This window comes from Hemicordylus capensis, chromosome 7 (assembly GCF_027244095.1).
Source record: "Hemicordylus capensis ecotype Gifberg chromosome 7, rHemCap1.1.pri, whole genome shotgun sequence".
NCBI classification, from domain to species: domain Eukaryota; kingdom Metazoa; phylum Chordata; class Lepidosauria; order Squamata; family Cordylidae; genus Hemicordylus; species Hemicordylus capensis.
Genome location: NC_069663.1, coordinates 11,145,777 through 11,168,869, shown reverse-complemented (window position 1 = coordinate 11,168,869; position 23,093 = coordinate 11,145,777). Strand labels below are relative to the sequence as shown.

The 23,093-nt window shown below is 47.6% G+C and overlaps 1 protein-coding gene across 7 annotated transcripts in view; it reads right to left on the bottom strand.

Moving 5' to 3' along the window:
- RPS6KA1 (ribosomal protein S6 kinase A1) overlaps positions 1 to 23,093 on the bottom strand; it is a 145,473-nt gene that overhangs the window by 17,593 nt on the left and 104,787 nt on the right. For all 7 annotated transcript variants that reach the window (XM_053268338.1, XM_053268334.1, XM_053268332.1 and 4 more), the window contains 8 exons: positions 22,767 to 22,847; positions 17,015 to 17,094; positions 11,566 to 11,672; positions 9,218 to 9,255; positions 8,937 to 9,079; positions 5,517 to 5,587; positions 2,191 to 2,279; positions 319 to 383 (listed from right to left, as the gene is read on the bottom strand). In XM_053268338.1, coding sequence (XP_053124313.1) covers positions 319 to 383; positions 2,191 to 2,279; positions 5,517 to 5,587; positions 8,937 to 9,079; positions 9,218 to 9,255; positions 11,566 to 11,672; positions 17,015 to 17,094; positions 22,767 to 22,847 — 674 coding nt within the window. The remainder of the gene's footprint in view (positions 1 to 318; positions 384 to 2,190; positions 2,280 to 5,516; positions 5,588 to 8,936; positions 9,080 to 9,217; positions 9,256 to 11,565; positions 11,673 to 17,014; positions 17,095 to 22,766; positions 22,848 to 23,093) is intronic.

The following is a 23,093-nucleotide window of genomic DNA, read 5'->3' as shown; positions in this document are numbered from 1 at the left end:
ATTTATTTATTTATTTAAAATGTAAACCACTTTGAGAACTTTGGCTGAAAAGTGAGTATATAAATATTTGTTGTTGTTTGTTGTATGTGAATGACTTAACCAAGTTTATTTTAAAAGTGAATCAGGGTCCAGGCCCCTTAAATGCATGCATGCTACAGATAGGAAGTGTACTGCTGTACCTGTGTTCAGCATTAAGTGTGAACAGATTTGTGCCAGCGTACTCCACATACTCATTGTGCAAGTGCTCAACCTAACTTTTAACAGGGCGACGGTGAAGCTTCTTCCCTTCAGAAATTAGGCTAAAAAGGCAGTACTCACATTCCAGTCAATGGTGGAATAGAAGGGGTGACGCTTTATCTCTTCAGCACCATCTGGACCAGAACCTGCAAGAAAGACCATGTATTTAGAAGACATCCCAAACAACACAGGATGTGACTAATGGGCTTAAGGTGATGTGCTCTCCACAGTTCTACACAAATGGTATTGAGCTGTAGGATTCAGCATTTCGGATCAACTACTGTACTAAATAGACGTCACCTTGAGTGGTGCAGCGGGAAAATGCTTGAATAACAAGCAGAAGGTTGCCAGTTTGGCATCTCCAAGATAGGGCTAATCCAAGTTGCAATATAAAAACAAACAATTAAAACATTGTGAGGATAGGCTTGAAAGTTGATTTAAGCCTATCCTGTTAACCTCTACAGTCAGGGGAGCATCTAGCCCAAAATCCCAATAGTGCCAACAAGCAGCAACCTGGCAGCTTACGGGCAGGTCATGACGGCAATAACCTCCCTCTGCTGCTGCCCCCCAGCAGCTGGTGTGCAGAGATATACTGCATTTACACATGGAGGCTCAATTGAGCTGTTATGGCTAAGAGTCATTGACATCTCTCTCCTTCAGAAACTGTTGAGCCCCCTTTTAATGCTATCACAGTATCTTGTGGCAGTAAATGCTATACATTAAATCACATGCTGTGTAAAAAGGGCTCCCTTCTGTCTGTCTAGACTCTGCTGCCTTCCCACGTCTTTTGGGTGACCTTGTAGAGCAGGAGTTCCCAACCTTAGGACCCCAGATGATGTTGGACTACAACTCCCATCACCCCTACCACAAACGTCACTGTGATGGGGCGATGGGAGTTGTAGTCCAACAAGACTTCAGGATCCAAGGTTGGAATCCTCTGATCTACTACCCCTGTTGGGAGTGTATTCTGATGGGTATAAAAACACTGAGTGGTCAGAGAAGAAAAGAGCAATGCAGTGAGTCACATCAGCAGTTTGAACTAAGACGGAGCCCTATTTGCCCATTATGTTCAATGCACGTAGAGGACACTGGTCTGGTGGTAGCAAGCATGACGTCCCCTTAGCTAAGCAAGGTCTGCCCTGGTTGCATATGAATGGGAGACTAGAAGTGTGAGCACTGCAAGATATTCCCCTCAGGGGATGGAGTTGCCGCTCTGGGAAGAGCATCAGAAGGTTTCAAGCTCCCTCCCTGGCAGCATCTCCAAGATAGGGCTAGAGAGATTCCTGCCTGCACCCTTGGAGAAGCTGCTGCCAGTCTGTGAAGGCAATACTGAGGTAGATAGACCAATGGTCTGACTCAGTATATGGCAGCTTCCTATGTTCCTATCTGTCTCCTGCATTTGAGGGGGCTGAGACGCAGGTTCATTTCTAAATGGACACATGCACAGTAACTCACAGAAAAACATGTATGCATGCACAGACATTTGTATGCAAAGGAGAAAAAGCACTCAGCTTGTTCTGCATCTATTAGAAGCAGACTGGTGCTGCAGAGGCAAGCAAATACATGAGAAGATCTGCCTGATTTCTGCAGGTCACCGGTTTTTTGTTTTAGTATAATACATCTTCATTTCATTTCCCAGCCAGTGATATACCATCAGATTTTCATGGCACAATTTTATTTTATTTCTTGCTTTAAAAAAAAAAAGTACACACACATATACTCAAACCAATTCGGGGTACATGCTAAAGCGAGAACTAGGAAACCTCCTTCCCACTTGATTTCATTGGGGTTGCTGACATTCAGCACTAAAAAGAAGACATCAACTTCTCGTGACTTTAGCTCCGCAGAAAAGCCTCGCTGAACACAGAGGGCCCTTCCAGCTCCACATCTACGATGGTTTTCACATTGCCGCTCCAGATGTGCCCAGGTGCAGAGCAAGCAAGAATCCCTTACCTATCCTGTTGGCCGGGTTCCTCTTGAAAAGGACTCGCAGGAGAGACTGTGCTTCGGAGCTAAGAAATTGAGGCATGCCCAGCTTTGCTCTAAAGGAAGAGGAGAGAATGGCACAACCGGGCGTGAGTCACCAAGAGAGAGAAAGGCAGGCAAGAGACTGTGGGATCTCCACCCCGCTGACGTGTCGTCACCTTCTGGTGCCTTTCCTTTCCCAGTGCCGAGCCCAAAGCAGCATGCTCTGGCTGGCATCTACGTGTCGAAACCAGTGATGTAGTCGCCAATTCCCAAGTGCAGGGGCTCTCCATGACAGCCATCATAGCCTCACTCACCCTGACAGCCATGCCTGTCCCAATGGCCACACTCCTCAGATGGATGCAATAATTGGGAGAGGGGAGGTTCTGCTACAAGCAGTCAAGGATCATGTAGACGCTAGGGAATGTATTAGAATGAATGACAGGGAATGCCCACTGAAATGCTCTAATTCTTTCCAAAGGGCCATAGGAATGCATGGGATTTCGGAAGGGCCATTGGCCATCCAGAAATCCCATGCATTCCATAGCCATTTGAAGGAACCCGTGCATTTCAGTGGGCATTCCCTGTCATTCGTTTTAGGATTCCTTGACACTAGTCCACTGTAGGACTTGCATGCAGACAGTCCCCAGTTTAATCCCTGGCAGCATCTCCAGGTAGGACTGGGAAAGACTCCTGCCTGAAACCATGGGGAAAAACTGCCAGTCAGTGTAGACAATACTAAGCTAGATGGACCAATAGTCTGGCTCAGTATAAGGCAACTTGCTGTGTTCCTAAGACAAGAAGGACTTCAGCTAAAACCCAACTTTCAAACGATCTCCAGTCATGAAGAGTGAAAGCCAGCAAGGTCAGTGGGGGACACTTCCCAGTTTATTGCACAGAGTGCTGGATGTATGACTATCTGTCATGACCCAGGCCATGCAAGGGCCATTTGTGCATGCATGGCGACCTCCAAAATGGCCACCATGCTGGGGGGAAGGCCCGGAAAGGGCTGAAGACCACCTGAATCAGCTGATGGGTACATAACAGAGGCTGGTGGGGGGACCTCTATGAGGAGACATGTTAGAAGTGTATAAGATTATGCATGGAGTAGAGAAAGTGGACAGAGAAATTTTTCTCCTTCTCTTACAACACTAGAACCAGGGATCATCTCATGAAATTGAAGGCTGGGAAATTTAGGACCCCCCTAAATTTCACCCCTGCTAACTTAGCAAAGAGGCAACTTTTTAATGTGGTGATTCTCCTTTTTTTAACAGGGGGAGAGTAACTGGCCCTATCCACCCCCAGCACAATACCTCCAGTGCTTGTTGCTGATGTCTATCTTATGTTTCTTTTTAGCTTGTGAGCCCTTTGGGGACAGGGATCCATCTTATTTGTTTGTTTTTTCTCTGTGTAAACCACCCTGAGCCATTTTTGGAAGGGTGGTATAGAAACTGAATTAACAACAACAACAACAACAACAGGAAGTATTTTTTTCACACAGTGCATGATTAATCTGTGAAATTATCTGCCATGGAATGTGGTGATGGCCACTAGCTTGGGTGGCTTTAGAAGGGGCAAATTCAAGGAGGACAGGTCTATCAATGGCTACTAGTCTGGTGGCCATAGGCTACCTCCAGCTTCAGGGGCAAGATGCTTCTAAATACCAGTTGCAGGGGAGCAACAGCAAGGGAGAGGGCATGCCCTCAGCTCTTGCTTGTGGGGCATCTTTTGGGCCACTGTGTAGAACAGGATGCTGGACTGGATGGGCCTTGGGCCTGATCCAGCAGGGCTGATGTTCTTATAGCCGACAGGAGCTGGGCAGTATCTGGTTTGGCAAATGTCATTCCTTAAAGTGTGAGGCTGTAAATGCTTCAGATAAACCAGAAGGGGACAGAGAAGAAAAAGGAAAAGAGTACACGGAAGAATGTGCTAGTGGTTCATAGAGACCAAATGGTCATGAGAATGATAGCACACATAAGAGATTCAGTGTATAGGTGCTTCTGTGCCAATGCCAGAAGCCTCCGAGCCAAGATGGGCAAGCTGGAGTGCTTGGTTGCTAATGAAAACATAGATGTAGTGGACGTAATGGAAATATGGTGGAACAATGAGAACCAGTGGGGAACTGTTATTGCTGGATACAAACACCATACCTCAGAAAGGACATTATTAGAACTGGAAAAGGTGCCGAAGAGGGCAACCAAGATGATCAGGGGCCTAGAGCACCTTCCTTACGAGGTAAGGCTACAAAACCTGTGGCTTTTTAGTTTAGAAAAAAAAAGATGACCGAGGGACAACATGATGGAGGTCTATAAAATTATGCATGGTGTGGAGAGAAAGAAATTTTCCTCCCTCTCACATATCACTAGAACCAGGAGTCATCCCATGAAACTGACTGCCAAGAAACTTAGGACCAACAAAAGGAAGTGCTTTTTCATGCGACACATAAAATTAACCCATGGATTTCTCTGTCAGAAGATGTGGTGACAGCCACCAGCCTGGCTGGCTTTAAGAAGGGCTTAGACAAATTCATGGAGGATAGGTCTATCAATGGCTACTAGTCCAGTGGCTATAGGCTACCTCCAGCCTCAGAAGCAAGATGCTGCTAAATACCAATTGCAGGGGAGCAAAAGCAGGAGAGAGAGCAAGCCCTCAGCCCCTGCCTTCTTGGAGGCATCTGGTAGGCCACTGTGTGAAACAGGGTGCCGGACTAGATAGGCCTTGGGTGTGATCCAGCAGGGCTGTTCCTATGTTCCTAAGAAGAATGGTAGTAAACAGTTGGAACAGCAAGAACAGCACTAGAAAGCTAAACGTTTTGAGACCCTGCTGAGACCCTAGAGTGGAAAAAGTACCCTTTAGCATGACACTACTGGTTGAAACGGCAAAGTGAACATAGGACTTGACCTCTCACAGCACGGCTTCCAAAGTGTGCTGAGTTCAGCAACGGGCGGGCCAAATCCATCCCCCGCTGCCAGGAGGGGATCTGCCAATTACCTCCCTCACCCTCAGAGAAGAATGCAAATGGACAACTTCTGCAACCATGAGACTTGGCCGCCAGTCATTAGGTGGTAGCTGGGACATGGGGATTTGCCCGACTACCTCGGACTGTCGCTCAATGGTAGAGCATCTGCTTTGCACATAGAAGGTCCCGGGTTCAATCCCTGGAAGCATCTCCCGGTAGGGCTGGGAGAGACCTCATGCTGGCAGTCAGTGGAGGCAGTTCTGAGCTAGATGGACCAAGGGTCTAATTCAGTGAAAGGCAGCTTCCTTTGTGTTCCTCCAGAAAAAGTGACTGCTGGCTCAATCGGTATGCTTACTTGAGAATGAGGGTCATCGTCTCCTTCCGATCCTTCCCCTGGAATGGCAGAGACCCTGTCAGCATCTCAAACTGGAAAGAACAGCAAGCAAGAGTATTACAGACATGAATAGGAGATTCAGAGGGTAACTTTAATCTCTTTTAGTTAGTAACTAGCTTTTGAAGATTTTCTTGGCTTAATTTTATTTATTTATTTTATTATATTTGTACACCGCCCCAAACTTCCGTCTTGGGCAGTTTACAGCAATATAAAACAAATTAAAACCACAAATCTAGTTAAAAAACTTGGGCGAATAAATATGTCTTTAGGGACTTCTCTGTGCAGGGACGAGCTGGTGGCAACTGCAGATGAACCACTCTTGATGATCACAATGGGTGATAGGGATCATAAGGAAGAGGACGTTTTTGTAATTACATAGGGCCTAAGCTGATTAGGGCTTTATAGGTTATAAACAGTACCTTGTATTTTGCCTGGAAACATATTGGTAGTTATTTTAATATAGGAGTAATGTGGTCTCTTTGAAATGATCCAGAGACCAATCTGGCTGCCACATTCTGTACCAACTGCAGTTTCTGGACTACATACAAAGGCAGTCCCACATAGAACGCATTACAGTAGTCAAGTCTGGCGGTTACCAGCATATGTACTACTGCTCTGAGGTCATTTATCTCAAGAAATGGATGCAGCTGGCATATCAGCTGAAGCTGATAGAAAGCACTTCGGGCTACTGCCTCAGCCTGAGACACCAGGAAGAGGTTTGGATCCAGAAGTACTCCCCGACTGTGTTCCTGTTCCTTCTGGGGAAGTGTGACCCCATCTAGAACTGGCAGATCAAAATTATCTCCCGAGTTCTGTCCCTGCACAATAAATACCTCCATCTTATTTGAATTCAATGTTAGTTTGTCATCTCTCATCCAGCCCATCACTGCCTATAGGCAGGAATTTAGAAAGGTTATGCCTTCTCCTGATGATGTTGACATGGAGAAATAGATTTGGGTGTCATCAGCATACTGATAACACCCTGCACCAAATCTCCTGATGATCTCTCCCAGTGGTTTGATGTAGATGTTAATGAGCATTGGAGACAGTATGGAGCTCTGGGGGACACCATATAAAAGTTCACGTTTTGAAGAACAACAGTCTCCAAGCGACACCATCTAGAACAGGCCTGCTCAATTTTGGCCCTCCTGCAGATGTTGGCCTACAATTCCCATAATCCCTGGCTATTGGGTGCTGTGGCTGAGAATTATGGGAGTTGTAGTCCAAAAACAGCTGGGGGGCCTAAGTTGAGCAGGCCTGATCTAGAATCTGCCCAAGAGGTAGGAGTGGAACCACTGCAAAGCAGTGCCTTCAACTCCCAATCCTCTCAGACGGTCCAGAAGGATACTATGGTTGATAGTATCAAAAGCCACCAAGAGATCCAAAAAGAACAGTTACATGCCCTCTGTCAGTTTCCTGTTGGAGATCTACCAGGCCAACCAAGGCAGTCTCCACCCCATAGCCTACCCGAAAGCCAGTTTGAAATGGGTCAGGATAATCAGTTTCCTCCAAGACTGCCTAGATCTAGGAGGCCGCCGCCCTCTCAGTTATCTTGTCCAGCCATGGAAGGTTGGAGACAGGCCTATAGTAGCTTAACTCTGAGGGATCCAATGCAGGCTTCTTCAGAAGAGTTTAATAATTGCCTCCTTAAGAAAGGAAGGCATCCTGCCCTCGCTCAGAGAAGCATTTATAATATCTACCAGGCCCTCTACAACAACCCCCCTGCCAGATAGTATAAGCTATGTCAGACAAGTCAGGAGTCACAAACTGAAACTGATCCAGTCCTACCACATAAGAGGAGTTGCTGAACCCTCCCACATTAGAGACTCTGCAATAATTGTGGGGTCTAAGTCGGCCCGAATACGAGAGTTTTTATCCACAAGGGACTCATTAAAAACATCTCAGTGAGTAACTGATGGTTCCAAATTCTTATTCGAGGGAGGAGTGGCATGTACTAGCCCTCTCACAACCCCAAACTCCTCCGCTGGACATGAGCTTGTGGATGCAATACGGGTAGAGAAAATATTTGCTTCTTGGCAGCACATATTGCTTTAGCATATGTGCTCTATGTTGTAATCTGTCAGATTCGAGTTGAGTCTTTCTCTACTATACTGATGCAATGGATAGAGTACTGCAGGGCTTTTTAAAAGGAAAATTCCAAAGTGCACAATAATATGGGTGTAAGTTGTGCACGTAGTATGCACAACGACAACTGGACAACTGTAAGTCATAGCAGAACAACCCTGTTCCGCAACAGCACAGGTGGTGTTGGAGATGGGTGCAGCTGTGAGGGTGGCACTCAAGTGTCCATGTTTCACTGCACAGAATATGGGCCACAGTCAATAAGGAAGAAGAGAGCTGGTCTAGTGGTAGCAAGCATGACTTGTCCCCTTAGCTAAGCAGGGTCCACCCTGGTTGCATCTGAATGGGAGACTTGATGTGTGAGCACTGCAAGATATTCCCCTCAAGGGATGAAGCCGCTCTGGGAAGAGCATCTAGGCTCCAAGTACCCTCCCTGGCAGCATCTCCAAGATAGGGCTGAGAGAGATTCCTGCCTGCAACCTTGGAGAAGCCGCTGCCAGTCTGTGAAGCCAATCCTGAGCTAGATAGACCAATGGTCTGACTCAGTATATGGCAGCTTCCTATGTTCCTAATAATATTGATAGGTAATATTTTTAGCAGAGGAAGAGTTAAGCATATGCAGCCATGATACTATCGCTCACTTCAGACTTCCCACCCGAAGGTGGTTAGTGAAGCTTAGCCATGGCTGGGTGAGATGTCCGAACTTGCAAGCTATAGTTTGCAATCAGCCAGCAAAGCAGGACCCAAAAACCATGGCATGGTTTGCAAACCATGGTTTGTGCCAGCGAAGATGTCACAGGGTGGGACTGACAAGCCATCGTAAGGGCCATTACTCTGCTGCCAGGAGGTGCTCATGCCACGGGAACAGGATTGCTGAGCAAGTGCAAGGCAAAAGCAGGCAAGCAGCTCTAAGGGAGGATGTCTGGCCTGTGTGACCGGGAGGGAGGGAGGGCAGTAGCTGCTCCTTGGGAGGAGGCTACTGCTCCTAAGGGAGGGCAGTAGCTGCTCCTTGCCTGGGCAGGGGACTGTAGCAGCAGGTTGAAATCGTCACCAGCCCTCTTGCTCTGCCAGCCAAGGATGGAGGCGACTCCGATGCTAAATTGCTTTGTGAGGTTGTAAGGCACCCACCGCAAAGCACTTCATTGTCTTCACTCCCTTGATCCTTAACAATGCCAGCGAGACTTTAAATGGAACCACCACAAGATGGCAGCACTGATTCTGCGACAGCACGCCATCCTTGCTGCAAGCCGCACGCAGACAGCCAGAAGCCAGTTTCAAAACAGGAGCTACTAACTGTACCATCAACACGCCGTAGGACCACCAGTCAGCACTCTGAGTGTGGCCCTGGCGATTCACCACTTCCGGAGCCATGTACTCCACGGTCCCACAGAAAGAGTAGGCCTTCTTCTCATGGTAGATGGCTTCTTTGCTCAAACCGAAGTCTACAAGTCAGGGAAGGGAGACAAGAACAAGAAGAGTAAACCGTATGTCTGCTCAACGCAATATAGGGGTGGGGGTGAGGGATACAAAGAGAACGACTTATCAAGCCCAGGGATGTAACAGGTCAGGAATGGCCATACCTGTGAGTTTGATGTGCCCCTCATCATCTAAGAGGATGCTGCAAGGAAGAGAGCGCAAGAGACTCAGAGCACAGAAATACACAGGTGAGATCCCATCAGGTCACATGTCGATGCACAGTGGCCACAAGGTGACTGGGGAGACCCAGTTCAATGGCATTCCTTGAGCCAGAGGTCAGTGAGTAGAGTTGCCAGGCCCCCTGGAATTCTGGGTTTCACCTGGATTTTAAGCATCTCACCCAGATTGCTTAGCCCACCCAGTTTCTCCCAGATTTAGCAATAGCAATAGCAATAGCACTTACATTTATATACCGCTCTATAGCCGGAGCTCTCTAAGCGGTTTACAATGATTTAGCATATTGCCCCCCAACATTCTGGGTACTCATTTTACCGACCTCGGAAGGATGGAAGGCTGAGTCAACCTTGAGCCCCTGGTCAGGATCGAACTTGTAACCTTCTGGTTACAGGGCGGCAGTTTTACCACTGCGCCACCAGGGGCTCATTTCAGCTTTCATTAAAAAAAAAAAAAAAGCTAAGCTCTAGCCCTTCTAGAAGCGGAATGATGGAGCAAAACGTGCAGTCACTATTCTGCTCAAAAGTTATTTTCCAGCCGATTTATATGAGGCACCCGGATCTGGAAAGCCAGAATATGGCAACCCTATCAGTGAGGTGCTTGCCTTTAGCTCTCTCTATGGGCCCTCTTTGCGAGTTACGTTCAGTGTTTGTACAGGGCGACCTCCGTTTGTTCTCCACAATTACTGTGGATAAGGAAACTGCGAATACTGAGTTACAAGTATGGGATTGCAGGGGTTGGGTTCCTGGAGGTCCAAAAAACCTGCATTTAAAAATGGAGGAAAATGGTCAAGAAGGGCAACCTAAAGGACCCCACGATGCTCCACAGGCCTCAAGCAATCCAACTATGTGCCCCCCCGGCCCCAAGTCAAAATTCTGTCCTTTTTTCTGCTAAAACTAAATTGTGGCTGGGGATTATGGGGATTATAGTTTAGCGGGGAAATGACTTGACTAGCAAGCCAGAGGTTGCCGGTTCGCATCCCCGCTGGTATGTTTCCCAGACTATGGAAACTCCTGTATCGAGCAGCAGCGATGTAGGAAGATGCTGAAAGGCATCATCTCATACCGCGTGGGAGGAGGCAACGGTAAACCCCTCCTGTATTCTACCAAGAAAACCACAGGGCTCTGTGGGCACCAGGAGCTGACAATGACTCAAGGGCACACTTTAAACATTCAACAACAGCTGGAGATCCAGGTTGCCCAACCCTGGTGTAGGCAGTGCTGAGCTAGCTGGACCAATGATCTGACTCAGCATAAGGCAGCTTCTTAGGTACCAGATGCAGGCCAGGAGGAAAGCCCTTGGGCCAATCCACAGCATCCTCAACTAGAAGATCTTGCGTAGCAGGGACTGCCATTTCGATCAGAGCCCATGGAGAGCTGCTGCCAGTCAGAGTAGACCACACTGGGGGAAGATGGAGCAATGCTCTGATTGGTAGCAGGTGGCATGGTAGCAGGGTGCCCGGGAGAAAAAGGATGCAGTGGTAACAATCCAGTCTGCAAGGCCCCAAGTGAGGGAGGTCAGCAGGAATTGTGGGCTGCCAGGCATCTTGAGGAGGGAGAATGGGGTACACAAGGATGCATGAGATTATGGCCTACAGCCACCCACCTCCCATATTTTCTCGTAAACCGCCCAGAGAACTTGTGTTTTGGGCGGTATAAAAATGTGATAGATAGATAGATAGATAGATAGATAGATAGATAGATAGATAGATAGATAGATAAAATTCTGCAGTTGCTAGCACCGTTTCCCAGGTGCAGGATGGTTAGTGAACACATATGCAACTGGGTTACACCGGGTATACCGAGTCAGACTCTTGTCCATCCAGCTCAGTATTGTCTACACTGACTGGCAGCAGCTCTCCCAAGGTTTCAGGCAAGAGTCTCTCCCAGCTCCACCCGGAGATCCTGCCAGGGACTGAACCGGGAACCTTCTGCATGCAAAGCAGACACTTTAACCAGTGAGCTACAGCCTCATCCCCAAGGAGATTCAATCTTTGCAGCACATGCAGCCTTTGCAGTATCTCACTTCTACTGTCGTAAGTCAGACAGAGAACCAGCACAGCCCTCAGCTCCAGCACTGGATTCGGAGATGACAAGACATCCCACTGTCCCCCAGCCTGCCATGCTCCTGGCAGGACCAGGCTCCAGGGGTGGGGTGGGGGGCTGGTGGCTCCTCAGGCTCCTTGATTACCACATTTCGGCCACCTCAAGGATGCAGCCTGAAAGGAGGTTTCGGACACCCCTGAATAATGAGTGGGAACCTTCCCTGCTCTGCATACTTCTCTGGTTTAAGGTCTCTGTACACAATTCCCAGGTGATGCAAGTGACCGAGGCCCAGTGCCAGTTCTGCAAGGTAGAATTTCACATCTTCCTCCGTGAACATTACCTGGAAGTGGGGGGGGGGGGGAAGAGAGAGAGAGAGAGAGAGAGAGAGAGATGGGATTATAAAATACAGAAAGCAGCAGCCAGAACATGGCAAGGACTACAAATATTCTGTGCATCTATGGGAGGAACTGGATATTCCATGGATATTCTTATTTATTTATTATTTCTCTGTGTAAACCGCCCAGAGCCATTTTTGGAAGGGCGGTATAGAAATCGAAACAACAACAACAACAACATATCCTCAATGTCTGGATAAAACAACCCAGTCACTAACTCCTGTCTGACGGTGTAAACAAGAAATAATAATGAATTCTATATCCTGAGAAGAGGAGTTTTGATGTGTTTGTTTTTTCAACAAAAAAAGCACCAAGTTTCTAGATCGCCTCACCCATGCTACAAAAAGGGCTAGACACTGCTTAGATGGCTAAGAGAACACCTTCTTCTTCTTCTTCAGCAAATCTGCCGCCTATTAAGTTCATCTGGGGAGGTTCAGTTGCAGTTGCCCACTGACTTGGTTAGTGGCAACTCAAAACCCGGCCTTTTAAAGAGAGTTGCCCGAGACTCCGGAACGTGCTTCTTAATGAAATTTGTTTCCCCTTCTCTGAATGTTTTTAAGAAGGATCGGAAAACATACCGGTTCAATCAGGCTTTTAGTTTATAGTTTTAAAGCTTGGGTTTTTAGAGTTTTTATTGTATTTTAGAATTGTTTTAATCTTGTGAATGTTTTAATGGTTTTTAGATTGTGAACTTCCCAGGGACTTTTTTGTACTTACTAACTAATTATTGATAGGTAGGTAGATAGATGGATAGCTAGACAGATAATCTTGTTAAGTCTCAGAAGGGAACAGGATAGGCCTTCCAACAGTTTCCTGTCAAACCATTCTCATTTTCTTGGGGATGGGAAATCAATTTTTGTAACAGAAGATTATTCTGGTCAAGTGGATAAGACAGCTTTGCATAACACTATATTCCTATTGCAGAATCTGAGCTACCTGTTCTGCTTTGTGGCAGAACCAGAGTTCAAATCCCCCAGCCAGCCATGGAACTCAGTCACTCCTCTGGGCCAGTCATTCCTCTCTCAGCCTAACCTACCTCACAGGGTTGTTGTGGGGATAAACATAGAAGCACGTACACCACTCTAAGCTCCTTGGAGGAAGAGCAAGATACAGATGTAAAAATCAATAAAATATGCTAACTTCATGCTGCCTTCACTGCACACACACAGATGTGCCCCAGGGCACGGTACAAAGTTAAACCTCCTCCCTGCCACCTTTTCTCTTTATTGATATACCTAGCCTAAATGCTTGCCTCCTTTGGAGCAGATTCATTAGTTGCATCGTTTTTCAACAGAAGCTGATCAGCAGCAGGGTGGGGTGGAGGAGACCAGGTTTGGCGTCTGTGCGTGAAAATTTTCGAGTGCTGTCCTCCCAGCTTGCAGACGCTTCCTGTTACCTCCCCGGGGCCTCTCCTTCCTGCTGTCCCCCAGTAACCAATCACTTGCTCAAGGAGTTGGGATGCAACAGAACAAGAGTCAACGAGAGTTGCGATTCTGCAAAACTTTTCGCTCTGCTCAGCAGAGAAAGGTAGTTGGCCTTATAATCTGGCCAGCCCTAGCCACTGATAAGACACTGGGGAAAAAAAAAAAAAGGATGCTTCCGGTCTCATTTCAAAACACCTTTTCTTTGAATGCAATACCTGAATCTAGTACAGTGTTTTGAATCCAAGTAACTGACACACGGTAGGAGACTGCTTTTGCCCCCAGTTTTCACACCTGGCTTTTAGTTCGCATCTCCTCCGGAATGATCAATCAATCAATCTTTATTATGGTCTTAGACCAGCATAAAGTAAAAGGGGTGATTACATAAAAGAGCTAATATTAAAAGCCTGTGGATAAATGATTTGAATGGGACAATAATCTGGAACGGACTATGGAATGGAGAGGATGCATTCACATATCGGGCAAATTTGCCCCGAAGTCCCTGCAAGCTATCAGGGAACATTTCACACACGATTTGGGTTTTTCATTGCACATTCGAGTGTAGCCTGATTTATATCCAGGGTAAAAAATCCCACTTTTTGCATGTGTTGGGGGGGGGGGGGCTACTTCGAACTTGCAGTAAAGCCTCTCAGTAAACTTCAGTATAGCCTGCTGTCTGGCAATGTTCCAAGAGAATGCAAGGAAAGAGGAAATAAAATCATCCTCAATAAACTTCAGACACATTTGGAATCGAGAGGACAAATCAAGATGGAACAATATTGTTGAATCCTTGTTCCTTCCTGCATTGCCTCAGGACGCAGGACCAAAGCCTCGTAACATTTGCCTCGTAACATTTTCCTCATCTTAAAATATGACTGTCTGCACACCAAAGCGGCCTGGCTCATCTGGCAACAGGATGCTGTTCCATCCTGACACCCACGGCCCTTCTCCAGGTGGTATTTAGAGTTCTTGCACCAGACAGAGATAGATTTTTAAGATGCCTATAAAATGCGGTCTTGCTGATGAATTGCTACAACTGCCATTCATGGGGGGCATCCATTTTTTGATCACCATAAACCTCAAACTGTGGCTGGCAACTACTTTTCAATAATGGCCATATTTTAAACATGGTGTTTAAATACGTTTTAGTCCATCTTGGCATCACATATGCATAAGGAAGCTTACAGACTAAAGTCAAAGTAGTCATCAGAAATAATAACCAGTAGTGCAGAGTTCCCCAGTCTTTTATCTGGTGGCACACCTAACTAAATATAGAAAAGTGGGGTACACTGGCATCCCAACAAAGACCCACCTCTTTTCGAGGTGACAAAGCTGCCAAATGAATTTATTTGTGTGAAGCTGGCTCCCAAAACAGGATGTTTAAAGCAGGGTCAGCTCGCTTCCTCGACCACGGGGAGGGATGCTTCCTTCCTGGTGCATTATGGGGCAAGCAAGTCAGCTCCACAGCTGCAGACTTATTTATCTAGAGCCAGTGCCAAAGGAGCAGGGGTGGTGGTGTTTAAACGCTCTGCTTTTACAGTCAGCCCACTTCTTTATGGGAGGGATGCATCCTTCCTAATGCATTATGGGATGAGCTGGCTCCAAAAGTGGGGTGTTGAAATAGCCTGCTTTTGGAGCAGACTCAGAGTGAGTCAGTGTGGCACACTGGTTGGGATGCACTCGGTTTCCAGACAGCCCTTGGGGAGTTCTAAGTGTCCAGAGCTGGCGACTCTGTTGAGGCCCTGGTGAATCTCTGGAACAGGGAGACAGCTCAGGCTGTGGGCACACGGATGCTCCTAAACGCCATCTCTGGCTTGGTAGAGCCCATTCTGCTCCTTGGTTTTCCTCGGAGCTTAGAGTGATGAAACAACTCGGGTGACAGCTGGAATGACGCTGGAGGAAGAGTTGTGACGAATCTGATCGAAAACAGGCCAGAGCCCATTTTAGGGACTATTCTGTGGCATTGGCAAAGAAATGCTTTTTCTCTGCCTCCATTGCATCTGCTCAGTGCAGACCAGTAGAGCTGTTTTGTGTAGAAAAGACATTGCTCCAAACATCCCCCCAAGTAATGGGGGAGGAATCATCTACAGCCCATTGTGATCAGTTTGCATGTCAATTTGCAGATAAAGTTGCTTACATATATGCTGATTTGGACTCCAGAGTTCTGGCAGACGTGCCTCAGGTACCATCTGGTCCTATTGTGTTGGATGACTTTCAGTTAGTACAGCCTGAGGATGTGGACAAGATCGGGTTCGGTTCGGTTTTGTCCCCCATGCTGTTTAACATCTACATTAAACTGCTGAAAGAGATTATTTGGGGACTTGGACTGAGTTCTCAGCAATAGGCAGATGACACTCAACTCTATCTCTCCTTGTCACCTGATCCTAGGGAGGCAGTGGATGTCCTGAATTAGGGGTCATGATGGGTTGGATGTGGGCTAACAAACTGAGATTGAATCTGGACAAGATGGAGGTAATGTTGGTCAGTAGGAGAGCCACTCTGGGTGAGGAGATTCTACCGGTTCTGGATGGGGTTGCACTCCCCTTGAAAAAGCAAGTGTGCAGCCTGTGGGTATGGCTGAACCTGGCTCTGCTTTTGGAAGCTCAGGTGGAGGCGGTGGCCAGGGGTGCCTTTGCACGGCTTTGGCTAGTGTGCCAGCTGCGTCCCTTTTTGAAATGGCAGATCTGGCCACAATTACTCACGCCTTAGTCATGGCTGGATTACTGAAAAGCACTCTGCGCGGGTCTGCCCTTGAAAACTTCAGCTAGTGCAAAATGTGGCAGCTAGGATTTTATTTGGAGCGGCCCGCTGGGATCACATCACACCCATTTTGAAAGAGCTACATTGGCTGCCAATTTGTTTCCGGGTCCAATTCAAGGTGTTAGTTTTGACCTTTAAAGCCCTTAACAGTTTGGGTCCATGATACCTGAGGGGCTGCCTTCTCCCAGAGGTTGCTGCCCACTTGACGAGATCATTTGGCGAGGCTCTGCCCCAGGGAAGCTCGCAGGACAGGGCCTTCTCAGTGGTTGACCCCGGACTCTGGAATGCTCTCCTGGTGGCCATCCACTCCTCAGTCTCCATCACAGTTTTTAGAAAGTGTGTGAAATCTTGGCTTTTTATCCAGGCTTTTTTTATTATTGTTTCTATTGCTGCTGCTTTGTATCTTTTAAGGTTATATTTTGCTTGTTTTTTTAACCTATTAATCAGATCTGTATTTTTACATTCTAACTAATATTTTAATTGTGTAATTTTTGTAGTTTTGTTTTAGCTTTTGTGTGAACCGCCTTGAGATCGTTTTAATGAAAGGCGGTATAGAAATTTAACAATAAATAAAAATAAATAAATATAGATGTATACAGTATTATAATTGAAATATACATATATTTCAATTCATCAGGGACTTCAGTCCAACTTTTAAAAAACAGTTAATCTAGTCAAGTCAATAGATTAAACAGGATAGCTTTTTTATTCTTTAAAGATTGAAGCAGCAATTAGGAGTACTGAATTCTGTGCAATACAGCAATGTTCTTGCCACTGTTGTGCAATTGCAGAGTTACAAGAGACAGACAACTCTAACCATTTTCCAATTATAAGACTGGAAAGAATTGACCTACCTACTTGGGTCAGTATTATTCTTACACAAAGCCTAGAGAACCCAGAGATAACATGGAATTATAACCTAGTTCCCAGCCTTGTATTCTGCTAGATTAGACAAAACAAGACTAATGCTTCCAACGGTCCATCTACATGAGAAGACAAGAGTGCTGGCTGCTAGCATTCTGAAGATACGGTGGTGTGTTACGTCCCTCTACACCCCCCCACCAGCATCCCATCAAATGTGAGTGGCTTGGCACACATATACTCACCTCTTTGGAAAGACGCATGAAGAGGTCTCCCCCTCTGAGGAAGTCAAGGATGAGGTAGAGTTTCCCCTCTGTTTGGAATGCTGGAATGCAAGACAATAGCAAGAGGAATGAGTAGCCGCCCCTTCCATGATGTTGGGAGGAGTCGGCGTGCCGGAAGTCTAAGGCAGGGGTTTCCCAGCTTGGGTCTCCAGATGACGTCGGACTATCACCCCCAGCTGTAATGGCCTTTGATGGAGATTAGAAGTTGTGGTCAACACTTGGGGACCCAAGGTTGCTGGGTCCAAGACATGTGCATAGTAAGGGCACAACAGACTGGGAGATGGCTGCTCTGCTCCATAAGAGCACAAGGGTTCCAAATAACTGAGGTGTGCACAGTTTCTCAGCGAGAGTTTAGGGCAGGCCTGCACAACATAAGGCCTGGGGGCCGGATTCGGCCCACAGGGACTATTTTACTGGCCCCCAGGTATCCTGCAGCAACATAGGAGCTGGAAACTGCCTCATAGTGCCATCCTGTGCATGCTTTCTCAGAAATATGCTCCAGTGAGGCTTACTCCCATGTAAGCATGCCTAGCATTGCATCCTGAAAGCAACAACAATTTAGGGAGAGGAGAGGACTTGGCATTTGTTTGGGGCCAGCATGCACTCCAGGGATCCCACTGATTGAGCAAGGACAGGACCTGTTCTCTGGCCACTGTCCTTGGTTAAAACTATGGTCCATTGACAGTGGGAATAGATCCACAAGTAATTAATAGTATGTTTAGTTGTAATGTAATAATGTGCTAAAAATTTGACCTCGGCCCCTGCATGCCAAGTGGTGGATGGTTCCGGCCCACCAGGGCATTTGAGTTGTGCAGCTCTGGTTTAGGGCTTCTCCCTGGGTGGAATTAGACATTGCTATAAAGGTGGGACTGTTGCCAAAAGCAGAGGCCTCTTATCCCCCCCCCCCCCGCACCGGTGATCTTTTCCCCTGGGAGTGGAGATAGTCTAAGGAGACATTGTTGTGTGTCCACCACCACACCACCATTGGAGGTACAGCAGGAAACAACAAGATCTGTTCGACTGCATAAACTTGTGCCCATATTTATTTGTATTTATTGCATTTATATACCACCCCATATAAAATATCTGGGTGGTTTACAAAGTTAAACACAATTAAAACCTTAAATCATTAAAACAACCATCAGTAAACTTTTAACAGATTATAAAGTAAAAGCCTGACAAGATAGGTGCATTTTCAAGAGTCGGTTTAAATCGTCTGAGGTGGGTAGGTTCCGATTTCATTTGGGAGTGTATTCTAGAGCACTAGGGCAACCCTAGAGAAGGCCCAGTTTTGGGCTGCCATCAAGCGAGCTGGTGGTAACCGCAACCAGACCTCCCCTGATGATCTTAATAGGCGGCGGGGTTCATAAAGAAGGCAGCACTCTCAAATACCCTGGGCCCAATTCTTTGTATTAGCAGCCAGTGTAGATCCTTCAAAATAGGATATATTATATTCTGATGTCACATAGTCCATTTCCCTGTCCCAGTTCACTGGCTGCCACTGGTGAGGCGGAACAGGTTAGGATACTGGTTTTATTACCTGTAACCAGGGAGAAGGGTGGTGGGGTGGGACAGATCTTGACACAGGGCGAGCTGGTCTTGTGGTAGCAAGCATGACTTGTCCCCTTAGCTAAGCAGGGTCCACACTGGTTGCATATGAAAGGGAGACTAGAACTGTGAGCACTGTAAGATATTCCCTTTAAGGGATGGAGCCGCTCTGGGAAGAGCATCTAGTTTCCAAGTTCCCTCCCAGGCTTCTCCAGGATAGGGCTGAGAGAGACTCCTGCCTGCAACCTTGGAGAAGCCGCTGCCAGTCTGTGAAGACAATACTGAGCTAGATAGACCAATAGTCTGACTCAGTATATGGCAGCTTCCTATGTTTCCTATGTTGTTTCCTAAAGGTCTGAAAAACCTTTGTAGGGAGAAGCGAAATGGACACAGCATCCAGGCGGCCCCCAGGAGGTTTAAAGTCTAAATCTCTAATCTCATGCAACTTCTCAGCTGGCTTGGGGTTGGCTATTTAAACTTCAAACCTCCTGGATCAGTCTACATGCCACATCTAAGCTGATGCAGGGGCTGCTCCAAGTATACCAATTTGGTTAGGGGGTAGTTAAAGGGATTTCCTAAGTAGAAAGCCCCACAAACATCTGCAACTGCCAGTTAAGACCCAGCTGAGCCAGGGGCAGGTTGATGGGAAGAGGGCTCTGCTGAGCAGGGCCCTGAGTGCTTGCCTGTGTTCCACCCTTGCAGGTAACCACCAACTAACTGCCATTTGAGATCCAGCTGAGCCAGGGGTGCGAGCCACTTCGCGCCAGCCAAAGGGCGTTTCCCCCGTAACGGCCAGCTCAGCTCCCACCACCATATCTCCCTCTGCCCGCTACCAGTGGTATTGCTGCCCCCACACCAACCCCACTTTCCTGCTCTCCCAGACACATCCCTCAGTTCAAAAACAACCAAGGCTCCACTACCTAACAAAACCAGGTGTCAAAGAGACTTATGCTGAATTCTGACCCCAGGCAGCTCGCCCCAAGGCTGAGAGCCACAAGGAGAGAGAGTGCCAAGAGGCTTGCGCCCGTGGCCCAGCCTGAGCTTTAAAGGAGCCCCATAGTTGATGATGCTGTGGGGGAAGGAGGAGGAGGAGGAGGAGGCCCTGTTGAGGCCCTGGTTGATCTCTGGAATGGAGAGATGGCCCGGGCTGTTGACACAGTTGCTCTTAAACGCCCTCTCCGGCTTGGTGGAGCCCGTTCAGCTCCTTGGTTTTCCTCGGAGCTTAGGGTGATGAAACAACTCAGGCGACGGCTGGAACGACGCTGGAGGAAGAGTCGTCACGAATCCGACCGAACACGGGCTAGAGCCCATTTTAGGGACTACTCCGTGGCGGTGGGGGTGGCGAAGAAATGCTTTTTCTCCGCCTCCATTGCATCTGCTCAGTGCAGACCGGCGGAGCTGTTTCGTGTAGCTAAGACATTGCTGCACACATCCCCCCAGGTGATGGGGGAGGAGGAACCATCCACAGCCCACTGTGATCAATTTGTGTGTCACTTTGTGGATAAAGTCGCTCGCATCCATGCTGATTTGGACTCCAGAGTTTTGGCAGTTCCGGCAGACGTGCCTCTGGTACCATCTGGTCCTATTGTGTTGGATTCTTTTCAGTTGGTTCAGCCTGAGGATGTGGACAAGATCCTGGGCAGTGTGCGGGCGACATGGTGTGCTCTTGACCCTTGTCCTTCATGGCTAATAAAAGCTGCCAGGGAGGGGACAGGTAGATGGTTGGAGGTGATTATCAGTGCCTCATTAAGGGAGGGCAAGATGCCATCGTGCCTCAAGGAGGCAATGGTGAGACCATTATTTAAAAAGCCCTCCCTTGATTCCTCCAACCTGAACAACTATAGACCGGTCTCTAACCTGCCCTTTTTGGGCAAGGTGATAGAGCGTGTGGTGGCGTCCCAGCTGCAGAGGGTCTTGGATGATACGGATTATCTGGACCCTTTTCAATCTGGCTTCCGCACCAGATATGGGACTGAGACTGCCTTGGTTGCTCTTGTGGATGACCTATGCTGGGAACTAGACAGGGGGAGTGCATCCCTGTTGGTTCTGCTGGACCTCTCGGTGGCGTTCGATACCATCGACCATGGTATCCTTCTGGGCTGCCTCTCAAGTATGGGAATTGGAGGTACTGTGTTGCAGTGGTTCTGGTCCTTTCTTGGAGGGAGGGTCCAGAAGGTGGTGCTGAGGGACTACTGCTCGGCTCTGTGGCCATTGGCCTGTGGGGTCCTGCAGGGTTCGGTCTTGTCCCCCATGCTGTTTAACATTTACATGAAACCACTGGGAGAGGTCATCCGGGGACTTGGACTGAGTTGTCAGCAATATACAGATGACACTCAGATCTATCTCTCCTTGTCACCTGATCCTAGGGAGGCGGTGGATGTTCTGAATCAGGGGCTGGAGGCCGTGATGGGTTGGATGTGGGCTAATAAACTAAAATTGAATCCAGACAAAATGGAGGTAATGTTGGTCAGTAGGAGAGTCAATCAGGATGAGGAGATTTTACTGGTTCTGGATGGGGTTGCACTACCCTTGAAGGAGCAAGTACGTAGCTTGGGGGTATTATTGGACCCGGCTCTGCTTTTTGAAGCTCAAGTGGAGGCAGTGGCCAGGGGTGCCTTTGTACGGCTTCAGCTAGTGCGCCAGCTGCGTCCCTTTCTCAAGAAGGAAGATCTGGCCACAGTTACCCATGCCTTAGTCATGTCAAGGCTGGATTACTGTAACACGCTCTACGTGGGGCTGCCCTTGAAGAACATCCGGAAACTGCAGCTAGTGCAAAATGCGGCAGCTAGGGTTTTATCTGGAGCTGCCCTTTGGGAGCACATCACACCCATTTTGAAAGAGCTGCACTGGCTACCAGTTTGTTTCCAGGTCCAATTCAAGGTGCTGGTTTTGACTTTTAAAGCCCTAAACGGTTTGGGCCCGGGATACCTGAGGGACCGCCTGCTCCCAAGGGTTGCTGTCCACTTGACAAGATTATCTGAGAGGGCTCTGCTCCGGGTGCCAACAATGAGAGAGGCTTGGTTGTCGTGCACGTGGGACAGGACCTTCTCTGTTGCTGCCCCCAGACTCTGGAATGCTCTCCTGGTGGCTATTCGCTCCTCAGTTTCCATCACAGCTTTCAGAAAAAATGTAAAATCTTGGCTTTTTGCCCAGGCATTTATTTGATTCTCTGCTGCTGCTCTTTATAATCTTTATTGCTTTTATGCTTTTTGTTTTAAATTTTTAAATCAGATTTGTTTAATATCCCCCCCCCACTTAATATTTTAATTGTGTCTTTTTTACCATCTTGTGTTAAATTTTTTTTGCTGTAAACCACCTTGGGATTGCTTTGATGAAAGGCGGTATATAAATTTAACAATAAATAAATAAACTGCCCCCATGATAACTAAAGTGGTATACAAGGAAGTTGTCTGTGAATGGGCAAAACCACGTGAGATGGAAGGGACATGTACATTCTCCTGTACATAGAAAATGGCCATTTTAAAAAAGACTGCATATCAGGGCAAGAAATGGCCATGTTGGGTACCTCAAGCATATTCCACATCACCAAATGCCTTTCAAAGTTTAAGAGGCAATCTACACTAGACGCCTAAAGAAGAGGAGTATGGAGGTCCAGGCAGGGAGCTTCACAACTGTGGTGCCACCAAGTTGGTCCTAGATCTTGCTGTTCCCCACTGTACCTCCAGCCGTGCATAAGGGGAGACCCACAAGAACAATCTCAAATTCATGGAGGATAGGGCTATCAATGGCTGCTAGCCGAGAAAGTTGTATATTTCCATCAGGATTAGAGGGGGCATGCCCCTGAACACCAGGTGCTAGGGAATACTCACAGGAGCGGGCAGTGCCCCTCTTTCCCCCACTTGCAGCCTTCCTAGAGGCATCTGGTTGGACACTGCGTGAAGCAGGATACTGGACTAGATGAGCCTTTGGCCTGATCCAGCAGGCCCCTTCTTATGTCTTCTCCCAGAAAAGGAGGTACAGGAGGAAACAGTTCATCATAATACCACGACTCGGAGCATACAGGGCTTTAAAATATTAATAACCAACACTATCGAGTTGTGTTTGGAAACCTACTAATATGAGCACAAAGCAAGAAGCTTGGTCACAAGTGCGATCCTTCTACACAAAACCAGGAGTAATAATAATCTTTTCAAATCATACTCACCATAGTGGAGTTTTACAATGAACGGATGGTTGACTTCCACTAGGATGTCCCTTTCCATTTTCGACCTTAAGCGATCGCGCACTGTCAACACACAAGGCCCGATTCAGTCGTGCTGCAACTCACAGCACCCACCCGCAGCTACAGCAGGGCTCGGCAGGCCCCAGACGCCAGCTTGCCATGGCTCCTGAGCCAGGCCATGGAGGAGGAGAAAGCAAGCAAGGCGGGGGTCAGTTGCTCCCTCCTCTTCCTGCTGAGACCGGTGCATCGCCTGTCTCAGCCAAGAGCTTTTTCAAATGGGTACTTTACTGCAAGTTTACTTTGTGGGGG